Genomic DNA, 24,159 nt, shown 5'->3' with positions numbered 1-24,159 from the left:
AGAGAGAACAGGGGAGAAGATGTAGATTTGGGTGTCAAGAACTATGTGCCAAGCATGGTTCTAAGCGCTGGGGTAGATACAAGGTAATCAAGTTGTCCCACGTAGGGCTCACAGTCTTCCTCCCCATTTTACAGATGAGGTAACTGAGGCACAGAGAAGTTAAGTGACTTGCCCACAGTCACACAGCTGACAAGTGGCAGAGCCGGGATTAGAACCCATGACCTCTGACTCCCAAGCCTGGGCTCTTTCCACTGAGCCACGTTGCTCCAATGACACAAACGTTTTTTCATTTTGCAATAGTGAATCTTGAAGTGACACTGAACAGATTGTCTATGAACCAAAAAAAAAAAGCTAAATAATATTAAAGGATAAGGGAGAATGCTTTAAGTGTAATTTAATCAATCAATTGTACTAAGCGCTGGCTTAGTGTAAAGAGCACAGGTCTGGGAGTCAGAGGTTGTGGGTTCTAATTCCACTCCACCACTTGTCTGCTGGGTGGCCTTGGGCAAGCCACTTAACTTCTCTGGGCCTCAGTTACCTCATTTGTAAAATGGGGATTCAGACTGTAAGCCCCACATGGGGCAATCTCCTTACCTTGTATCTACCCCAGTGCTAGGCACATAGTAAGTGCTTAACAAATACCATAATTATTATTACTGTGTGCAGGGCACTGTACTGAAAGTCAGAGCCCAACTGCTACATTATATTTCCCTCATCTCCATGCTGGAAATCAATGTGGACTAATGGATAGAGCCATGGGCCTGGGAGTCAGAGGACATAGAGTCTAATCCCCGCTCTGCCACTTGCCTGCTCTGTGACTTTAGATATGTCACTTCACTTCTCTGACCTTCAGTTTCCTTATTTGTAAAATTGGGATTGAATACCTACCTGATCTCCCTCCTACTTTAATAGTGGGTGTCAGGTGAGACAGAGACTTGTGTTTGTTTAACTCAGTGCTTAGAGCGGTACCTGACACTTACTAAATGCCAACATTATCTCATTTACCCAGTCTTTTCAAACCAAAGATAATATTGCCCTCCTGTAATAGTAGCCAAAGTTTTAATGGTTAAAACACATACCATTAGGGGAAGCAGCGTGGCTCATTGGAAAGAGCACAGGCTTTGGAGTCAGGGCTCATGAGTTCGAATCCCAGCTCTGCCACTTGTCATCTGTGTGACTGTGGGCAAGTCACTTAACTTCTCTGTGCCTCAGTTCCCTCATCTGTAAAATGGGGATTAAGACTGTGAGCCCCACGTGGGACAACCTGATTCCCCTGTGTCTACCCCAGCGCTTAGAACAGTGCTTGGCACATAGTAAGTGCTTAACAAATACCAACATTATTATTATTATTATTATACCAGACTCCCTTTCTCTCCATCATGCCTGTCAGCCCAGTCTTCTGATTTCCCAACTTGACAGCTCCACTCCTGGCTCTACTAACTCTCTCCGGTGGGCCCCTTTACCTTAACCATCTGTAGGGATGTGAGGCCCTGTAAGTCAAGGACTGCAGAAGATTTGAAGAGTGGAAATTTAGCCTGAATTTCAGTCAGCAGAGGGATTGAAAGTAGTTGATCAGTATGCCAGTGATTCACATGCAAAACCACTCCTGCCCTCTGGGCAGCAGTTCATCATAGCTTTGCTCATTGAGAAGGGTGGAGCCCAAATAAATTGCCCCCAGGAATGGCCTTTACCCCCCTTCCTCCTCTGGTCCTGGCTCTTGATACTTGCCTAAAACAAATTACAAAAACATCTCCATCCAAAAAGCAGTTGAAAAAGAAAAAAACAAAAGCACTTGCAGTCTATGTTCATAGGGTTAGGGAGCATTTTATTGACACGAAGGCATTCTCTTTGCTTGGTGATCCTAATCTGTAATGGAAAACCAAAGCAAATACAGGAAGAACTAAGAGATTGAAATTCTTTAAATGGTCCACTGCTGTGAAATACACAATTTGATATGTAACGAACCTTCAATCCTTGTCACGTCAAGCTGTCTGAAAGATTCCTCGCTGATTAATTGCTCTTTCAATAGACAACACAACTAGAGGGAAAGTTTTCTAACAACCAGACACCAGTGAATTGACTTTGTAGAGCTTGCAGAGTTGGTGAACCTGAGGGAGGATGAGAAACAGTTTGGCCTAGTGGAAAGTGCACGGACCTGAGAGTCCGAGGACCTGACTTCTAATCCCTGCTCTGTCAATTGCTTGCTGTGTGACCTTGGGAAAGTCACTTCACTTCTCTGTGCCACAGGTACTTCGACTGTAAAATGGAGATACCTGGTCTCCCTGCTATTTAGACTGTGAGCCCCAGGTGGGACAAGGACTGTGTCTGACCTAATAACAGTTGTGGTATTAAGCACTCATTGTGTGCCAAGGACTGTTCTAAGCGCTGAGGTAGATACAAGGTAATCTGCTTGGACATAGTCCCTGTCCCACCCGGAGTTCAAAGTTTAAATCTCCATTTTACAGATGAGATAACTGAGGCCCAGAGAAGTTAAATGACTTGCCCAAGGTCACACAGCAGACGTGGCAGATCTGGGATTAGAGCCCACATCCTCTGGCTCCCAGGCCCATGCTGTTTCCACTAGGCTACCCCAGGGTGTAGAGAAGTGTTTAACACATGAGAAGCAGCATGGCTTAGTGGCAGGAGCATGGGCTTGGGAGTCAGAGGTTGTGGGTTCTAATCCCGATTCTGCCACTTAGCTGTGTGGTTTTGGGCAAGTCACTTAACTTCTCTGTGCCTCAGTTACCTCATCTGTAAAATGGAGATTAAGACTGTGCCCCACATGGGATAACCTGATTACCTTGTATCTTCCCCAGTGCTTGCTGCATAGTAAGCACTTAACAAATACCATCATTATTATTCATTCATTCAATAGTATTTATTGAGCATCTACTATGTGCAGAGCACTGTACACAAGCGCTTGGAATGTGCAATTTGACAATTATTATTATTGAGCACTTAATAAGTGCCATTATTAAAAAAAGGTTTAAAAGCAGGGAGCCTTCAGTGAATCTGTGACTATGCCAACTTCTTATTCCAGAGGGGCTGCAGTCGTGTGGTGTTAAGATGTGTTTTTGCAGAAAAACAGTATGCTGCTAGACTCTTAAAACCCAGCAGAGAAAGTGAAAGGTTGGGCCCAATGTGAAGGAGTGTCTAAGAGTACCAGAAGATAGGGGTAGTTAGGTTGTATAATGAAGAACCTCCCTGAGAAGAGTCCAGAAAATGGTATTTCTGCTGCTTCTACACCTTGATAGGTCCTGGGTATTTATCAACATTTTCTCAATCTCAGTAGCATTAGGCAGTTCTTGTGAAGTTCTGCTTCTCAGACATCCCTGAGGTTGTAACTATAAAGACCTGATGGTTTTTTGTTGCCTCCGTTTCCATGAATGGTGGATACAAATGCAGTATAAAGCTAATCTCCTTTTGTGAATGAGATAATAAGTACCGGGAGGCCGGCTAATGATAAGGGGAGGCGTTTTAATTTATTCCAAGTGGCAATGCTAATAACATGAACAAACCATTATTTGAGGAAGATTGTTTTTAGTCTTTTGATGGCAAATGCATTGCTGCAGAAAAGGAACCATTTACTAGGCAAAAGGCTATTTTAAGGCCTGTGAAACAGCTAGTGCTAACATACGCACATGGGTCTGCCCTGAAAGTTATGGGACCCAGTTTTGTCCTTTGTTTTTCACAGGAGGACCATCATCACTAGAGGGAAAGTAATGTGTGTAAGATGGGAATATCCATAACCATGGGGATGGATGCCAAGGAGGATACTGTTCCTCCAAACTTCCTGTTGGTTTTGTCAGAATATTACACTGGTTGGACCACTGGTGTCATTTAGTAATGGCATTTCTTGTGTTCTTAAACTCTTTGGGAGTAGCGAAGAGAATGGAGGCTGAAAGACAAGCAAAGAGGCTCTTGATTTTATACAAGGCTTTTATTTCCAAAATGCTTTCACATTACTTAAGTCGCTTTTGCCCTCATAGCACCCTTGTGACACAGGGAAAGAAAGGTATTATTATCCCCATTTTGCAAATGGGTAGATGAGGCACAAAGAAGTCAATTGACTTGCCCAACTCACACAGCAGGCAAGTAGCAAAACCGAACCCGAGTCTCTAACTCCCAGACCTCTATTTGTTCCACTTTTGCAGTAACTCAGGTGTGAGGTGGCTGGGCCTGAACTTCATTATTGGCAGTGGGAATGGAGAGGAAGGGATGGATCTGTAACATATTGTTGAAAATAAGTTCCTAGGATTTGATGTTGGATTGGATATAGAATGTGAAAGAGAAAGATGAGCCCAAGGTGATGCCGAGTTTATGTGCATGAAGGGAAGACACTATTAATAATAATAATAATGTTGGTATTTGTTAAGTGCTTACTATGTGCAGAGCACTGTTCTAAGCACTAGGGTAGATACAGGGTAATCAGGTTGTCCCACGTGAGGCTCACGGTTGATCCCCATTTTACAGATGAGGTAACTGAGGCACAGAGAAGTTAAGTGACTTGCCCACAGTCACACAGCTGACAAGGGGCAGAGCCGGGAGTCGAACTCATGACCTCTGACTCCAAAGCCCAGGCTCTTTTCCACTGAGCCACGCTGCTTCCCTATTGACAAGAATGAGAAAGAAGAAGGTGAAGGCTTGTGTGGAAAAACGTTGAATTGTTTTCTAATGATAGGGTTTCCTAAAATTATCTAACTACCATAGATACAAGCAAGGCACATGCCTTGTCAGATGTCCATGTCAATCTAAATTATAAATGATGACAATGCCCACCCTGTCCTTAGTACTATTGCTTAACAAATGCTCATCTGCATGCTCCTGACCACTCCCCTTTGACACCTTTTGGGATATGTGTGTGTCATCTAAAATGAGCCAGAGAATCATGGAGAAAAGTCAGACCTGTGTTTCTAGAGAAGAATGACATGAGTCTTTGGCCTTATGTGGGGAATCGGTATCCTATGTTACACACGTGATTTAAACTGCCCAAAAGGAAGGGGACATGAACAGGGAAGATGGGTGTGTGTGCCAACACAGGAAGAAGAAAAAGATGCACAGGCATTCCCTGAAGCATGGATATTTCTGCTAGTCAAGGACACCCAGTTCTCCTATAAAGTGAGCATCACGTTGTTGTGATACCTCGTGGTAAGGAAAACTGGAGTTGTAATACTCCCCTGTTGAGACCACAAGCATTATGCACACTGCAGTTTCTTTGATAACTAAGCCCAAATAGGCTTGTTTTGTTGGAAGGGTGATTCCTAATTACATTCTAGCTAAAATGCATATTAAAAGCACATGTTGTGGTAGAACTGAGTCTACAGGAAGAGCACTCACAAAGATGATCGTCAGTAGGCCAGCTATTTTCAATTTCCATGAGATTATTGCTGGGGGAAATAGACCTAATTCATGAATTCAAAACTACAGACTGATGAGACAACAGCATGACCAAGTGTGCAGCAACATGGATTAGTGAAAAGAGTATAGGTCTGGGAGTCAGAGGACCTGGGCTCTAATCTTGGCTCTACCATTTACCTGCTGTGTGACCTTGGGAAAGTCACTAAACTTATCTGTGCTTCAGTTCCCTCTGTAAAATGGGGATTCAATACCTGTTCTCCCTCCTACTTAGGTTGTGGGCCCCAGTTGGGACAGGGAGTGTGTCTCTCCTGATTATCTCTTATCTACCCCCAGTGCATAGTGCAGTGCTTGGCACAGAGTAAGTGCCTAACAAATACCACCATTATTATTATACTGCCCTATATTTCAAGACAATTCTACAAGATTCTTTAGTTGCCCATTGCAATATTTAATGACTTGCACAAACAGGAAATTTTTAGTTTTATTCATTTTTTTGCCTTCTTTCTTACATGCTGCAGCTTAAGCCTATTTATTTTCAATATAGGATGCTTTTGATCAATCCGGGAGGGCTAACGTGCAATCCTGCTTTGAAATAAGCAGATAGTAGTAATGGTATTTACTGAGTACCTGCTTAATGCAATGCTCTGTGTGTACGTATACACACTCACCCATTATATATACTTACAGTTGTCCTTCATATTCAAAGGTGGCATCGCTATCTGTGAAATTCACATGAGCATGTATATCACTCATACGCATACTCATGAAAAGGGCAATGTGGGATCCAAAGCCCCATCCACATGTTGCACATTCTAAGGCTGTCCCTTGATTTGGGGGGGGGTTATGGTATTTAAGTGCTTACTATGTGCCAGTCAATGTACTAAGCACTGGGGTAGATACAAGCTAATCAGGTTGGACCCAGTCCATCTCCCACATGAAGCTCACAGTCTTAATCCCCATTTTACAGATGAGGTAACAGGCCCAGAGAAATGAAGTGACTTGCCCAAGGTCACCAGCAGACAATGGTGGAGCTGGGATTAGTACCCAGGTCATCTGACTCCCAGATCCATGCTTGATCCACTAGGCCACAGTGCTTGTTATTTTGATGTTTGTAGCATCTGAAGCTGTTTTCACTCTGGCTTCCTTGTAGTTCATTCCTTATGTATTTTTTGTTCAAAAGGAGCCCCTCCCTTCTTGATGGCAGTGTGCCATGCTGATCAGTCCTCCAGTCCTCGAAAGTTGACTCCCAGTTTTCAACAGGGCTGCAGCATTGTCTGAGTCTTTGTTTTATTATGTCGTTGAAACGTTTTCTTTGCCCTCTGTGCTTTCCAAAGCAAGCAAGGAAAGAAAGCAATGCTATAGTAATCATTTGGGAAGCACAAGAGACCAGATGGCTTCCAAGATCCCATCCAACCCTTATATAATGAGAATCTCAAATAGATCTATATATGGGTTGTACACATTTATATTTATTTTTCTGTCAAAAACCCCTTAGTAGCTTGGTAAATTCCTGTAAGCTCCTTGTGGGTAGAGAATGTGTCTACCAACTCTGTTGTATTGTACTCTCCTAAGCCATTAGTATAGTGCTCTGTACACAGTAAGTCCAAAATAAATGCCATTTATTATTATGGTATTATTATAATTGTGGTATATGTTAAATGCTTACCCTGTACCAAGAACTATACTAAACACTGGGGTTAATGCAAGGTAATCAGGTCCCACATGGAGCTCACAGTCTGATTAGGAGGGAAAACAGGTATTGAATCCCTATTTTACAGATGAGGGAATGGAGGCACAGATAAGTTAAGTGACTTGCCCAAGGTCATACAACAATTACGTGGTGGAGCTGAGATTAGAACCCAGGTCCTCTGATTCCCAGGCCCATGATCTTTCCACTAGGCCATGCTGCTTCCCATGTTGTTTGATTGATTGATTTTTTTAATTTCCTTCTTATGCTCCAGGGAAGTATGTGAAGATTGGGCTTAGACAAACTCTGGGGTTAAAATGACCTCGGGAGTCCCTTACCACCCCACCCCAACCCCTCGGCCCCCAGCTCCACTGAAGCATGTTGAGCAAAGAGGCCGTATTCTCTTGGAAGATTAAATGATGCCTTTTGGGCTATCATGCCTCTCTAGCTAGAGCTATTGTAAGAGTGGGCCTAGAGTTTATTTTACAAAGCCTCCCTTCTCTTTGGTGACAATTTTGTCACCTCTAATGTGGTTTATTAATTATTTTGCCGTGAAATGAGATCAGTCATCAACGCAAAGTCATGCTATACAGTCAGTATGTGAAAACTTTGAATTTTAGGCTTTCAACATAAAAATGATTTGAAAAGTGGTAATTTTTGGTGACTAATATAATTGAAGGCTTGTTTAGTTTTGCTCCAAGTGATTTCACAAAAATAAAAACCTTACAGTGGGTTGTTTCTTTTCATTTTGACACTGAAGTCTATTCCACCTTGAATTGTTGAAGAGAATTGCTTAATGTAGAAGTCAGTGGCTTCCTTGATGTGTGCTCTCGGTGTACGATTTGGTTGCATTTTCTCTGACCTATGACCAATTTCCTAGGAAGCTATGCAGCCTTGCATTTCCCACTTGGGTTCAGCTTGTGATTAGGGAGAGTGGGACTGGTAAAAGGGCAAAGCCAGAATCCCAAGGCAGTGGAGACTTGTATTTGTCTTGGTATTTGTCCCCATGGGATTCTCTGCATAGTCTATTCCTAGAACATAAAGTCCAGCACAGAGGCCTCCTGAACTGAGATTTCACAGAATGTTTGTAGTCGTTATTCCCACTTGCCCAGTTTAAACATGCATCCCCACTGTAGTCACACAACACACATTTAGGCAGAAAAATGGACATTTGTGGAAGTATATAAGGAAAGTGCAGATTGCCATGTTTTCTCATGTGCATATTTTTCTCTTAGGCTGGTACCACTCTAAAGTTAGAAAGTGTCATCTTCTCATAGGTTTCTAATATGTTTCCTTACCATTGAGTACCTTCAGCTGTGTGAAGTTTCATATTTGCTCTGGAAGTTTCCTTCATAGCCTAAGAGGCAAATGCCTCTGTTTTGAGGTGCTCTTCTTAATTGTTCCTTCTAATTGTATGATCTCTTTGTCTTGGCTCATTCAGAAATTCACATTTGGTGATGCAGATGGGTGCTTGCCTAAGGAAATTGGGTAATTATTCACCTGCCTATCCAATTTTCATGGGCAAATGTGGGTTTTTACATAAGCATGCAGGTGAGCCTGGAAAATTAGAAGGCAGAGATTATTCAAACCAGTCAGAAACATTTGCTCCTATGAGAAAACAAAGTCAGGGCAGCCAGTAGCATGGAAGAAGCATAGAGAAACAGTGTGGCTCAGTGGAAAGAGCACAGGCTTTGGAGTCAGAAGTCATGGGCTCAAATCCCGGCTCTGCCACTTGTTAGCTGTGTGACTGTGGGCAAGTCACTTAACTTCTCTGTGCCTCAGTTACCTCATCTGTAAAATGGGGATTAAGACTGTGAGCCCCACGTGGGACATCCTGATTCCCCTGTGTCTACCCCAGCGCTTAGAACAGTGCTCTGTACATAGTAAGCGCTTAACAAATACCAACATTATTATTATTAAGAACCACGGAGAATGGTATTGCCCTCTCTCGTGGGACAAAAGAGAAAAGCCAAGTTCACACTCACTGACTCCAGTTAAGAAACACTCACTGAGAATAGAAGAATCCAAAATCAAAACAGGAAAGTGAGATTTTCTTCTCCAAGTCACACCAAGGCCTCATGCAGGAAAAGATTCACATAATGATTCACAAGCCTCAGAAAGCAGGGCTGAAGCCAGAGTAGCTTCATAATAAACCTCTCTTTCTTGCAAAGTCCATTAAGTCATCTCCTTAATGTTGGCTCTGATTATGCCTTCAGCCATAAGATGCTATTGGATAGACCACTTGGCCAGAATGGGTGTTAAGCAGGTACCACCTGAGACTCTGGAGTAGATGGGAGGGTATTAACTAAAGCCAGAACCCAAAGGAAGGAAGGAGCTAAAAGGCCAACAGCCATCAAGACATATTTATTGTATTTCTATAGCATGGAGAGCACTAAGCCCACAGTGGAAACTGGATATTTGACTGAATATTATTAGCTGTTCTTCAAAGGCATTTTTTTTTTTAAAAAAGCAAGACATGGGTCACCTCTCTGGTCCTCTTTGACATCACAGTCTCACCTAGGAAGAAATTACTGGATTTCCTGTTCACTGTCTGATTCCTATTGCTGTGCTACTGTATCTGTACTCTGTGATGTTGTGTGTTCTCCGGCAAGAATGCTTTACAGTTTGGTCAGTTGTGTTTTGGTCTATAACCATGCAAATGTCCTGATTTGGGATTGTTCTATTTTCATTCCTTAGAGAATTTTCCAAGGAAAGAGAGAAAGCAAAAGCTCGAGGAGATTTCCAAAAGCTGCGGGAGAAGCAGCAGCTTGAGGAGGATCTGAAAGGCTACTTGGATTGGATTACCCAAGCCGAAGACATAGACCCCGAGAACGAGGAAGAAGGGGGTGAAGAAGGCAAAAGAAATAGTATGTATTGATTTTTTGTCCCCCATTTCTTGACAAAAGCCACAAGCTGCATTTTTACCTCAATTTAACTGGCATCTTGTGATCTTGAAAGAGATTTTAACATAACACAGGAAATGTAGATGCTCTTCAGTGCATTATTTAACTACATGTGTGGGTGAAGAACTATTGCCCTTAAAAAGTAGTAAATAGCTGAATTAATTTGGTAACTGGGGCTTAAACTACTTCAAAGCTAGGCTGTCCATCACACATTAGATTGTATTTCTTCTCTAAACAGAGTGATATTTCAAGTAGAAATGATTTACCAGTTTAATGTTGTTTGTCTAAATAATCAATCATTTTCTAGTATACTCTTGTTCTTTACCAAACCAATTTTGCTTGGTTCTGGAATTTTTTGTATGCAGCACACATTAGGTATTACTCAAGTCATCTGATTCATGCAGTCTAGGAGAATAGGATTTAAAATAAATACTCCATTATGTGCCTGTGTCAACCAAATTTGAATTTGTCAGACAGTAATGAATACCAGGCCTTTGGGTGAGATGGAGGTCAACTTTCCTGGTCTAAACCTCTAAAACCATAAGCCCGTTTGAAAAAAAATGCAGCTTCACTTTTATTCTGATCTTTCTGAGGATCCTCCTTTAGAAGCCGTGTGAATAGTCCTGGTCAGCATGTCCCACAGCAGAAGCAGAATAATAAAGATTGAAAGGTTGCCTTACACATCCTCCTCCTACCTGAGAGTAAGAGTCATGGCCCTGCATGACTGAGCTCTGACCTAAAAACAAGGCTTGCATGCTCTACAACTCTATCTGCTTCTGAGGAAGGAGATGTGAGTTGCCCGGCTCCATATTGGCCAGGAGTATAGGTTTCAAACTGATCTTGGAGAAAAGGTACCCCCTTCTAACTCAGTCTGCTCTTCCTACTCAACCTTGCATTTTTCTTGGAGAGCTTCCTTGCAGGTGTTGGTGATGCCGATGTGACAATAAGCAAGAAATAGGTGTTGATCATCAAGGTGTTGGATACTGAAAGAGGTTCTGGAATCTTCCTTTCCTGGGGATCTTTAGCATGGACTCCTATTAATTTTGCACTGATGAGGTTTAGTCCTGCCTTGAGACGGGGGGCTTGCCTGGGTGACCTCTTGAGGGCCTTTCAAACTCTAGAATTCTAGAGTGCTTGGATTTGGGGGACAGTCCTACTTAATGACACTGATATTTTCTGTGATAATGGCAACCTTGCCATTTTGGCTTTTGATATCACTAAAATCAATTCTTTCTTAGGTTTTTGGGACTGAAATCTCAGGCTCATCTTTCATCCCTCATTTGTCCAACAACAGAAAAAATCTCCACTATTCTGAGAATTTCCTTTCTCCTTGGTCTTGTTCTGGCTAGCATTTTTATCCTGATGTGTCATTTAATATATAGCAATTGCATTTCGTTTCACTGAATGATGCCTCATACTTTAGCTTGGAGGAAAAAGCCAGAGATCTGATACTTAACCAAACTGTCTGAATGGCCAGCCTGACAGACTGTGTAGCCCGTTATGCATGAACTATTAAAAAGATCACTTAAGTAAATATGGAATTTGGGGATCAAAGTTATGCAGTTGATAGAATAGATAATATTCCCTCAGTAAATCATGAGCATTTGAGTGTAGAGGAAAAATGTATTTAACTTTTGCTCAACTTCAAGCTACTTTAGAAATCCTGCCAAATCTCAGAGCAATTTTTCAGACGTGTGCAGCTGCTTTGGAGTTAACAATGGCGTTTTTCTGGAGCTATTAAAATCTGGAAGCCTAAAAATCTATTTTAAACTCTCTTCTCATCAGTGATTAGGCCTTAAAGAACAATGAAATGTTTTGCAAGGTAGCATTTTAAATGATTGCCCAGATAAATAGGACATGCTACTATGGAAAATACTAATGAAAAAAAAATCCTTTATAGTGTTGGAATGAGATGATTAAGTACATAACAGTGAGATCTGTAAATACATGCCATGTTTTCATAAGTACTGAGTAGGCATTTTCCAACTATGAATGAAAATATCTTTTTGTATGTAGTTTCAAGTGATGTCGGAAGCACCATTGAGCCGTCCACATTATTCTGCCCTTTCAAGCCCAGTCACTCTGGGCTCAGAAACTTCTTCATTTGCAGGGGAGATGCTATTTGATAGCTCTTGTCACTACAGTAAAGAGTAATAGCTACCAGTATCTTGGTTGTTAGCCTGGGGTTGGGCTATAATAGACGAGGGACAGTTAAAGAGCAAGATTGCCAAATCTACCCTCTCTTTAGTCACTTCTGATATGGCTTTTCTTGATTCTACACTTATTTTTGTGGAAGAGGAGAGCGTCCATATGCATGTAACACAGTCAGTCATTAGTCCTTCTGGGGGACTTTGCTAGACTTGCTTGGAAAGAGGGTGTGTTTTTTTTTCATTTGAGTTATCAAATGGTACTTTTCACAATTAAATTTCCTCAGGGTCAAGTAGAAAATTTGAAGCATCCAATTAAAATCCATCTAGCAAAGTAACCGCAGTTCAAAAGATTAATATTAAAGTGTGAGCTTCAGTATGCTACCCTTTCTCGGGTAAGGCCTATAGCAAGAAGCTGTGCTTGTCATTATGTCTCCAAGATCAGCACTCTGAGGTTCAGTTGCCTCATGAAAGGAAGGGAAGTTCCATAGACAAGGAATCCACCTTGAAATCCCTGATTGCCCATACATAAATGTGGCCATATATTCTGGAGCAGAAAGCAGAGAAGCAGGGTCTCTTCAAGGCCATCTTAAAGAGTCATATGAAACTGAAAAGATTCCACAATCCTAGTGGGCCATGCCCATATTGACCACTCTGGGCCACCTTGACTCTGAATGGCTCCTTCTTTGCTGAGAGTGAGGTAAGAAGAAAAGGAAAGGGAGGAGGACAGAGAGGAAGCAGCATGGCCTAGTGGAAAGAACATGGGCCTGGGTGTTGAAGGACCTGGGTTCTAATCCCGATTCCACCAGTTGTCTGTTGTGAGACCTTGGGCAAGTCACTTAACTTCACCATGCCTAAGTTATTCTATCTCTAAAATGGGAATTAAATCCTACTCCCTCCTACATAGACTGTGAGCCTCATGTGGGATGAGCCCCATGTGGGACAGGGACTGTGACCAACCTGATCATCTTGTATCAACCCCAGTGCTTAGTACAGTGCCTGGGACATAGTAAGTGTTTAACAAGTACCAGTAAAATTACTGGGGAAGTTTGGGGGTAGGGGAGAGAAATGAAGGGCAGAGGGAACAGAGAAAGATAGAGGAAGGGTGATAAAGGAGGGGAGATAAATAACACTTCCTAGTTGCTTGGATGCCATTTAATGTCCCCTCCCACTATCCTGGTCAAAGAAAGACTTTAACCAATCCTGCCAGCCACTGGGGGGCATGGGACTCTAAACTTTGTGTGAGGTGGGAGGACAATTTACCCCATCTGGAATTTTGAGATTGTCAGCAACTGTTCTATGGATCTCTAAGGGCCATTAAGGCAGAATTACTCTTTCAGTTTATATGTGCCGTGCTTGGTTTTTCATAGAGTTGAGATCTGGCTGGATTTAGTTGACATTCTCTCTGAAAAGAACTAGAATCTGAAATATAACTGGATTATAAAGCCTGAAAAGAGAGATAAAAATGATAATAATAGCATGTATTAAGCACTTACTATATGCTAAGCACTGGGAAAGGTGTGAGATAATCCCTATCCCACAGGGGGCTCACAGTCTATCTTATTCCAATTTTGCATATGAGGCCCAGATTAATTCGGTGATTTGCCTGAAGTAACACAGCAGGTCAGAGGTAAAGGTGACAGCAGAACCTTGGTCTCCTGACTCCAAGTCCAGTGCCCTTTCTATTAGGCCAGGCTGCCTCCATGATCATCATTTATGTAAGTCATAGCCCATCTTTCAGTACCTTTTTGCCATCCCAAACACTGTTTCTCAGCAGTGGAGAGTGTGGTTTTGCATTATTATTATTATTCATTTAATTGTGGCATTACATGCTTTACTATGTGCCAAGCATTGTGTTAAGCACTGGAGTAGAAACAAGATCAGGCACAGTTCCTGTCCCATATGAGGCTCATAACCTAAGAGGTATGGAAACCAGGTACTTTTTATCCCCATTTTATAGAAGAGAAACTGAGGCACCTGAATTACTTATCACTGTTACTTGCCTAAGGTTATATAGGCCAGTGGCAGAGCTGTGAGTAGAAATTAGGGATCTCCTGACTCCCAGTGTCAGGGCCTTTCCATTAGGCCATGCTGTATCCCGTCATGGAGCTGGTTTTGTATCTTAACCTTCCAGGAATAATCATGGACTATATGAATTTATGACTATAAATAAAATAAGAACTACTGCCAGGGGATGTGAACTGCTAATTATTCATTCATTCAATAGAATTTATTGAGTGCTTACTATGTGCAGAGCATTGTACTAAGCGCTTGGAATGTACAAATCAGTAACAGATAGAGACAGTCCCTGCCCTTTGACGAGCTTACAGTCTAATCGGGGGAGACAGACAGACAAGAACAATAGCAATAAATAGAATGAAGGGGATGAACATCTCATTAAAACAATAGCAAATAAATAGAATCATGGTGATGTACATCTCATTAACAAAATAAATAGGGTAATGAAAACATATACAGTTGAGTGGATGAGTACAGTGCTGAGGGGATGGGAAGGGAGAGGGGGAGGAGCAGAGGGAAAGGGGGGAAAAGAGGGCTTAGCTGAGGAGAGGTGAAGGGGAAGCAGAGGGAGCAGAAGGAAAAGGGGAGTTCAGTCTGGGAAGGCCTCTTGGAGGAGGTGAGCTTTAAGAAGGGTTTTGAAGAGGGGAAAAGAATTAGTTTGGCGGAGGTGAGGAGGGAGGGCATTCCAGGACCACAGGAGGACGTGGCCCAGGGGTCGATGGCGGGATAGGCGAGAACGGGGGACGGTGAGGAGGTGGGCGGCAGAGGAGCAGAGCAGGCGGGGTGGGCAGTGGAAAGAGAGAAGGGAGGAGAGGTAGGAGGGGGCAAGGTGATGGAGAGCCTTGAAGCCTAGAGTGAGAAGTTTTTGTTTTGTGCGGAGGTCGATATGCAACCACTGGAGGTTTTTAAGAAGGGGAGTGACATGCCCAGAGCGTTTCTGCAGGAAGATGAGCAGGGCAGCGGAGTGAAGAATAGACTGGAGTGGGGAGAGAGAGGAGGAAGGGAGATCAGAGAGAAGGCTGACACAGTAATCTAGCCGGGATATTATGAGAGCCTGTACCAGTAAGATAGCTGTTTGGGTGGAGAGGAAAGGGCAGATCTTGGCGATATTATAAAGGTGAGACCGGCAGATCTTGGTGACGAATTGGATGTGTGGGGTGAACGAGAGAGCCGAGTCAAAGATGACACCAAGGTTGCGGGCCTGAGAGACAGGAAGGATGGTCGTACCATCCACAGTGATAGGGAAGTCAGGGAGAGGACAGGGCTTGCGAGGGAAGATGAGGAGCTCAGTTTTGGTCATGTTGAGTTTTAGGTGGCGGGCAAACATCCAGGTAGAGACGTCCTGGAGGCAGGAGGAGATACGAGCCTGAAGGGAGGGGGAGAGGACAGGGGCAGAGATGTAGATTTGTGTGTCATCTGCATAGAGATGATAGCTGAAGTCGTGAGAGCGAATGAGTTCACCAAGGGAGTGAGTGTAGATGGAGAACAGAAGAGGGCCAAGAACTGACCCTTGAGGAACCCCAGCAGTTAGAGGATGGGAGGGGGAGGAGGAGCCTGTGAAGGAGACTGAGAATGAACGGCCAGAGAGATAAGAGGAGAACCAAGAGAGGACGGAGTCCGTGAAGCCAAGGTGAGATAAGGTATGGAGGAGAAGGGGATGGTCAACAGTGTCAAAGGCAGCTGAGAGGTCAAGGAGGATTAGAATAGAGTAGGAGCCATTGGATTTGGCAAGAAGGAGGTCGCGGGTGACCCTAGAGCGAGCAGTCTCGGTAGAGTGGAGGGGACAGAAGCCAGATTGGAGGGGGTCTAGGAGAGAATGGGAGTTAAGGAATTCTAAGCAGCGAGTGTAGATGACTCGTTCTAGGATCTTGGAAAGGAAGGGTAGTAGGGAGATAGGGCGATAACTGGAAGAAGTGGGGTCAAGAGAGGGTTTTTTAGGATGGGGGAGACATGGGCATGTTAGAAGGCAGAGGGGAAGAAGCCATTGGAGAGTGAGCAGTTAAAGATAGAAGTTAAGGAGGGGAGGAGGGCAGGGGCAATGGTTTTTATAAGGTGAGTGGGAAGGGGTCTGAGGCACAGGTGGAGGGTGTGGCACTTGCGAGGAGGGAGGAGATCTCCTTTGAGGATACTGTAGGGAAGGATGGATAATTAGAAAACCCATTGATTATGAATATCTGGATGCCAGGTTAATATCTTCTCCAATTTGTGCCAAATGTTCCAGAATTGAGTAGAGTAACACAGGATTAGTAAAATTAGGCTAACTCGGACTTTTAAAGAAGGATTTAGAAGTTAGAATAAATAAATAGTATTTATTGATCATCTACTGTTTGCATAGCACGTACTGAAAGTTTGGGAGAGTACAACAGAAGCAAAACAAAGGTTTCCTGCCCTAAAGGAGCTTACAATTTAATAGAGGAGACATAGTGATGAAAATGATTTACAAATAGTGTAAGCAGGAGAAAGAACAAATATATAGCAGGAAGTGGTACACCTATGTCCCGATGATATTGCTGAATAAATGGTTGAATATACCAGTAAATATACATAAGTACAAAATTACTGAGAATAGGTATTAGGTACATGTGTGCTGAGGGTTGTTGTTGGGTAAATGTGACTGGGATGGTTTGAATTCATCAGGGAAGACTTCCTGGAGGTGATGAAATATTAGGAGGGCTCTGAAGGTAGGGAGAGCTGTGGTCTGGATTTGGGGGAGGAGGAGAATTCTAGGCCAGGAGAACGGCATGAGTGAGTGGTCAGAGGTGGGAGAGTGGAGAGTCAGGTTTATTTAGGAGAGCTTCTAACCTTTTAAATAGGGTAAATCCCCCTGAAAATGCATACTTTTCCATGAGACATGATATGACAAGCTCAACACAACTCCCAGCAGGAGGCTAATTTTGGAAAAAGCATGAGGAGGGAAATAAGAGCCAGTCACCTTTTCAGCAGGTTCAGTAAAGCTTGAGAAATTCCTGCAGAAGTCAAGGTGGCTCAGGAGTGAAGCCTCTGGTGATGAGGACATTGAAACCTTAGCATTTAAGAGGAATGCTAAAGGCAGTCTGAATGTTAATTTGCAAGATGGCCTGATGTGTTCCTAGCTTGGCGGGCCTGAACTGCTTCTTAATCCTGCACTTAAGCTTCAGGAGGCAGTTCTGTGACATTGGGGCGATGAATATCTCAAGCAACTCAACATTCAGGTCATCTTGGCAGCAGCATCCCCAGGAAGTGCCATCAGAAAACAAGACAAGAGCAAACACATGGAGGAAGAAAACTGGGTGCAGGTCCATAGGGTGAAGTCAGTCAGTAGTACTTATTGAGCGCTTACTGGGTGCAGAGCACTAAGGAGAGTACAATTTAGCAATAAGCAGACACATTCCCTGCCCACAATGAGCTTACAGTTCAGAAGGGGAAGGGAGCAAGAGGAGGAGGAGACAGACACTGTGGGAGAGAAGAAAGAATTAGGAGCTCCACCTCTTCTTTCTCCCTGGATTTTAAGTAGCTGTCCTCACATTCTTGTCAATTGTTAAAAAATTATGAAAAATTAGAGAACCCCCCTGACAAACACACACACTCAAAACAAAACAAAAAACTCTAACCTCCCCTTCCCTATGATAGTGATTCAGAAGACGCCTATTTCATAAGGCAGTGTTTTCCAGGAGCATGACTAGATGTAGTAATGGAATGTGACAGGAGCTGAACCACCTTTGGCACAGTCATTTCAGCTATCTAAGAACTCAGGGGGGTTTAGGTCAGTTTTCTCAGGAGAGGGATGCAAGTGCATGCTCTCCATTCATTCACTCATTCAAACATATTTAATGAGTGCTTACTGTGTGTGGAGCACTGTATTAAGCGCTTGGGAGAGTACAGTACACAAAAAAACAGACACAGAAGTTTGAAGTGTGCTGGACAGTGCCCAGTGAGGGCGTGTGTCTTGGCAGGGAGCGATTTCATGCACTAGCAACAGAACCCCATCACATCTCCCCTCTAACCTCCTGTGCCGACCAAGGACAATAGGGGCAAGGGGAGACCCAAACACGTGACCAGTGGTCCTGCTGGTCGACTTGATCTGTATGCCATGGACTATTGTTTTCCTTTTCTAAAATAGCAGATTTTGCCTTCAAAAGTAATGCACTTTAGAACCTCATTCATTATGTTGTCACCATCTCCATTTCGTGTTTGACCTCACATTCCAGATAGAATTTCCTTTGTCCAGAGCCCCCTAGCTCTCTTTTTCCAAAGCTGTTACATTGCTATTGCTGCCATCTTCTGTGTAACTGATGAAATTGCCTGTATTTAACATGAAGGAGTTACGCTGGCCGATTTATTAAAAGAAGATAAGAAGAAAAGAAAGTTTTGCTGTTTTCGCCGATCTGACGATCATGGTAAAAAGCTAGATGTGTTTTGTGATTTAATTTTCAATTTGGCAGATTCTACCTGAAACTATTTATGTATTTTTGGGAGAAATGTTTTCTGAAAATCATGTGTGGTAGTGTGACATGCATGGGGGTGTGCTATTTGAATTGCTTGTTTCAAATAGATTGCTGCAGTGTTTTCAATCTCTCTCCTACTTAGTTTTCTGCTGAAATGTGTCTTTACCTGAAGAGTGTTGCAGCTCAGTGTTTGGTTTATGGTACCTTTAAGAAGGCAGGTGAAAGAGATCTAAACATCTGTATATTCATCCTGTAATCTGAGTTTCAAGATAGCATTTTCAGCATTTTCCTCCACTGGTGCTAAACGTTAAATCATCTCATAATATAGAGACCTGCACTGGTTGTCTTTCATGCCAACACTACACTGACTGCATTTTTCTCAATGCTTATCAATCTTGTGAAAGGGAAGTGTAAATACTGTCAGAGTCTTGGCCAACACTGGCAGGTATGTACAGATTTGACAGCTACCACCATTGAGGCAGCGCAGCTTCAGGTCTGTACGAAAATTCCCAGCTGCATTCTTTAAAATAATGCCAAACGTAGCACCTAGTCAAAAATCACAGTGTTAGCAATTAGGAAAATCTCGGGTGCAGTAGAATTATTTTAACAACTAGCTCTCATGTTCTGCTGAAGCAATCACTTTTGTTAAACAGCAGTGCAGTCTTGCCTTTGTAGGCTGACATAGCTGACCCAATTACTGATACCAGGAACCGTCATTGTAATAATGTTGATTGCTTTTGAAGACTTGAAGTAGAAATGAGAGAGCAAATGCATATTTTGCCAAGGAAGAGACTGCACAATAGAGTATCAAGCAGAAGGTTTCTAGAACTGGGAGCGGTGGTCCTGGGTGGGATCATAGCGAAGCTCTTAGAGGGCCAGGGAGATTGGAGCTCCAGTGCTCTGAACAACTGTCTAGTGATGGAGGTTGCAGGAATAAAATCCTGGCTCTTGGAACAGGATGAGCTGACCTTCATTGTCTCCACCTTCCTCTCACACTCCCTTTCTCCCTTTCCCATGTTTGAAGAGTCACCCTTCAGAGCAGTGATGATTTTTTTTTTACCCTGGGAAGCCCAGAAGTTATGTGTACAACCTCTTTCCCATTGAGTTATGTAAAGGTTGACTTGTCCCCTAGCTCCACCTCCTTGGGTCCTGTGGCTCTCTTCCCCATAACTCTAACTCACCTGCCTGTTTCACTGATTCCAGTCAGCACCCTTCTCAAGTCTATGTCTACTTTGTCACTTTTATTTATTTTTGGCAGTTCCAATGCAGTGGACCTTGCTGCTGCTTCCACTGTCCCAACTGCCTCCAGGGCTGCCAAGTCATTTGGGGCCAGACTGAAGCTGGATGAGGGGAGAACTGGCAACAGTGGCAGCAAAGGAAGGGAGCCAAGGGAGAGCCTTCTTGCCCACTATCTCCCTTCTCCTCTTCCTCCTAAAAATAATAATAGTAATAATAATGATAACTGTGGTATTTGTTAAGTGCTTACTGTGTGCCAAGCACTGTACTAAGCACTGGCGTAAGTACAAGATAATCAGATCCCATGGGGGCTCACATTCTAAGTAGGAGAGAGAACAGGGATTTAATCCTCATTTTGCGGATGAGGGAACTGAGGCACAGAGAAGTGAAGTGACTTGCCCAAGGTCACACAGCAGACAGGTGGTGGAGCTGGACTTAGAACTCAGGCCCTCTGACTCCCCGGGCTTCATCCATGCCATCCAAGTCTGGTCCTGGGCCCCTTGACTTTGAAACCCCCAGAAAGTAGGGACTGCTGGGACCCAAAGGAGCCTGTTTGGGAGAAGTGGCTGCAGCAGTTAAGCCCATGATATTGGAGCTGTAAAAAAGTAAATACAATTTACCAGAAGGGATATAGATTAGAAGGGGGCATGAAGGTACTGGGGAATCAGGGAGGCAAGTTGAGGTGCTTGAAGATGGAGGGGGGCGGGGGGCAGGAAAAAGGTGGAAATGGGGGCACACCGGGCTAGGGAGGGAGAGGAGGAAGGTCAGTTTTCTGGTGAATTTGCAGAAGCAGAGACTTGAACTTTAATCACTTTGAGGAAGTGGTTTCTGCTGAAATCATTTAAAGAGATTCTCTGATGCTGATCTCAGGTGCTCCAGGCGATTATGTGAAGGTGGTCCCTGCAAGATGAAGTTTCAGCTCTAATTGTAGGGAGTTCTCAAAATGAAAAGGCTTGAGAACCACTGCTCTAATTCTAGGACAGTAACTTGAAAAGCTTCCTGCAGTGTCTGAGAAAGGTTTATACACCCATCAGTTTCACAAAAGACTCACAGAGGGAGAAAGACTGATCCATTATTTTAGAAATGAATTGTCCTATCAAGATGAAATTGTTAAATGTCACTCAAATGCTACTTGTTAGGAATGTTCTGATATTTTGGTAATTTTCGACTTATGCCATTTAAAATACAGTCACTGTCACAGGTGCTACATAGAATTAGTTTATTCGTGTACTGGGTTGGTCTTGCGGTTTTGCTTTGTCTTATAGCAGCCTACTATTCATTACCCCATAGCTAGGCTTAGATCTGTCAAAATTGGCACTTCACATCAGCATGTAAAAATTCCCTCCAAGTCCCCGATGCCCTGTATCTAGGATAGTTTGTGATTCAAATCTGGATCTGAGGGAAAAGAGAAAAATCCCACCCCACCCCCTGGCCTCTGTCCCCTAAAGTTGCTGGGCAGGGTGGCTGCTAGAACAAGGTGACTTGCATTTGCCCTAGGCACTGTGCCTTGGTAGACTCCAAACCTCATACTGGAAGAAATGGACAGATGAATCGGAAGCAGCATGGCCTAGTGGAAAGAGCACGAGCCTGGGAATCATAGGACCTGGGTTCCAACCCTGGCTCTGCTACTTGCCTGCTATGGGACTTGGGGCAAGCCATTTAACTTCTCTGGGCCTCTGTTCTCTTTCCCCCTTAGATTGGGAGTCCCATCTGGGACAGGGACTGTGTTTGACCTGTTTATCTTGTATGTACCCCAGAACCTAGTACAGTCCTTGGCACTTAGTAAGCAGCCAACAAATCCCATTACTATTATTATTATTATTGTTGGCCTCTGCAGAACTAAATTGGTTCCTGGAACCAATGACTCCATGACTCTGGGAGTTCATTGGTGGTTTAAGAAGTAGAGCTCCTAAATCCATAAATAGTTAACTAATTCCATTCTTGAAGTACCTTTCCCTTCCCCCACTCTCTCTCTTCCCTTCCAAAGAAGAAAAGCCATACATTGGCATGTTTGTTGCAGGACTGGTGCCAATCAATCAAGCAGTAGTATTTTTTGAGTGCTTAGTATGTGCAGAACACTATACTAAGCACTTGGGAAAGTACACTATAGCAGAGTTGGTAGACACATTCCCTGCCCACAATGAGTTTACAGTCTAGAGGAGGAAACAGACATTAATATAAATCAATAAATTACAGCTATGTAGCTAAGTGCTGTGGGACTGAAGGAGGAGTAAATAAAGGAAGCAAATCCAACTGCAAAAGTAGCGCAGAAGTGAGTCGGAGAAGAGGAAGAACCTTTATTGCTAGGGCCTGATGGGAGAAGGCACTGAGGAAAGCAGCAGAAGTGAACAAATAGAGCCTGTCAGGAGAGCTCAAGAGTGTGGTTTGTGGAATGTAAGGAAGGAAAACAGAAGGTGGTCTGAATACAAACAGTGGGAACACCGAGAACAGTCATTCATTCACTGTAAGCATCTCACAGCACACAAATCTCTAGTAGTCCCCGGGTGTTCCCCTGGAGCTAGACAACTGGCGTAAGTACAAGATAATCAGATCCCATGGGGGCTCACATTCTAAGTAGGAGAGAGAACAGGGATTTAATCCTCATTTTACATTGTTTTCCACAGTCAACTCTCTTTGGGGCTAATAAAGCCCTTCTTTGGGGCTTCCATGCCAGTGCCTCTGGGTTTTCCTGAGAATCATCAAACAGTACCACTGCTGCTTAGCTCCATTTCTTCAGGGGCATGCAAGAAATAATGTGGTTCTTGAAATCAACCGTCCTTAACTATTGTATGTAGCCCAACTGTGAAATGCACATACTCATTTCAGTACACCTGATCTAAGTTGTTTTTCCTGCTACTGTGCCATGTTTTTTACCGAGAAGGGACACCAGAGCCTGATTTTGTTAAGATGAAAACCTTGCTTGCTCTTATCTAGTCCAAGAAAACAGGATAGAAATTTCCATTTGGGAATTATGGACAAACAATCTTCCTGGGAGTTAAAGCTCAAAACTCAGCTTAAATAATGTTTGTGTATTTATTCTGCTCATTCTTCATGTATTTAGTAAACTGGCATTTTGTTGGGAAAATGTTGTTCTAAAAAGTGACACTAGATGGAGAAACTTTCGTATGTTAACAAAGAGCTGCCAATTATTTGTGTGTTGAAGTGGAAAACAACCAGTTTATTTTATGTTTTGGATGGTCTACTTGGCATCCAATTCCATGGCATCCAGAATCAGTAAAGGATCTTAAGCAGTAAACTCCTATAAAGTACCCTCTATAAGTAGCTCATCCTGAATCCTCTCTGATCATTTGAAGGTTGATCAATAAAACTTGTCCTGAGCTTCTGGTCAAAATTTGGGGGGGAGATCCTTTTCCAATCCTCTCTCCAACCTCCCCTTCCTTCCCCTGACCCCCACACCAAGTTCCCAAGCATTTTGTCTTAGGATATCCCAATGAGATTCTCACTGATATAATTCAAAATAAAGACAAGGACTCTGAACCCAGATTTCCAGAGGCCACATTTCAGTGGTTATCTCTCTCAGCATGCAATGGGCAGTAGACTCTGGTAAATTCATGGAAGAAATGTCCTATCTTGCCATTAATCTTGCCCCATCTGTATTAAAATCATCTATAAAAGCCCCGGAGTCAATATAGCTATATTCATTCTCCTCACGATTTCCCCTCAAAAAGCAGTTCTATAAAACCCCACTGGCTTTCCTAGGAAGTCTTAAAGAAAGGTGGTTGAACCCCCCATTTTTTAAAGTTGCCACCCCAGCAACTCCCTAAGGATAAACTATCTCCTACAGGCAACATTTTTATGATTTGATAAAGCTTCCCTTTCCTGCATGCATGGAGGAGTTTAACAGTTTTTCAAAAAACAAGGTTGAACCTCCGCAAACAAGGGCACAGTGCCTCACCTAGAAAAGAAGCATGCTCAGAAAGAAATGGCAATCATCACATGCAGTGCATTCAGGGGAAAAAAGGACACATTTGAAAATGGAAGGTGGTTAAGTGAATACATCTGAGTAGCAGCATCAGTTTACACAGTGACATATGCAGCTTTTATGTAACTATTCCGTTAGGGATTTTTTTTTCCAAAAAAAAAAGCCCTAATGGTTACCATAGCAACTTTCACATCCCATACGGTTTTATGCTTTCCTCCAATATCAAAAGCATCTTAAAGAAACACAGCCACCAAAATTGTATGGTATGCTTTTGCTCTTCATTTGTTCATTAGAAATCCATCAAGATAATCAACACAAATTACAGTGGGTTGAGTTGCTTTGTATAAAAATGATTCATTTCAAGTACCAAATTGCACCAAATGTTTCCCCACTTGTCTCATCTCTCCTTTTCTATTAGATATGACTATGTGGTGGTTAAGTA

General features: G+C 43.0%; 1 protein-coding gene across 1 annotated transcript in view; it reads left to right on the top strand.

Moving 5' to 3' along the window:
• Window positions 1–24,159, top strand: part of CACNA1D (calcium voltage-gated channel subunit alpha1 D) — a 428,992-nt gene that overhangs the window by 297,271 nt on the left and 107,562 nt on the right. The window contains exon 10 of the mRNA XM_039910398.1: window positions 9,743–9,912. Coding sequence (XP_039766332.1) covers window positions 9,743–9,912 — 170 coding nt within the window. The remainder of the gene's footprint in view (window positions 1–9,742; window positions 9,913–24,159) is intronic.

This window comes from Ornithorhynchus anatinus, chromosome X1 (genome assembly GCF_004115215.2).
Source record: "Ornithorhynchus anatinus isolate Pmale09 chromosome X1, mOrnAna1.pri.v4, whole genome shotgun sequence".
Classification (NCBI taxonomy): domain Eukaryota; kingdom Metazoa; phylum Chordata; class Mammalia; order Monotremata; family Ornithorhynchidae; genus Ornithorhynchus; species Ornithorhynchus anatinus.
Note: the sequence above shows the minus strand (reverse complement) of the source record. Positions and strands in the feature narration are given on the sequence as shown.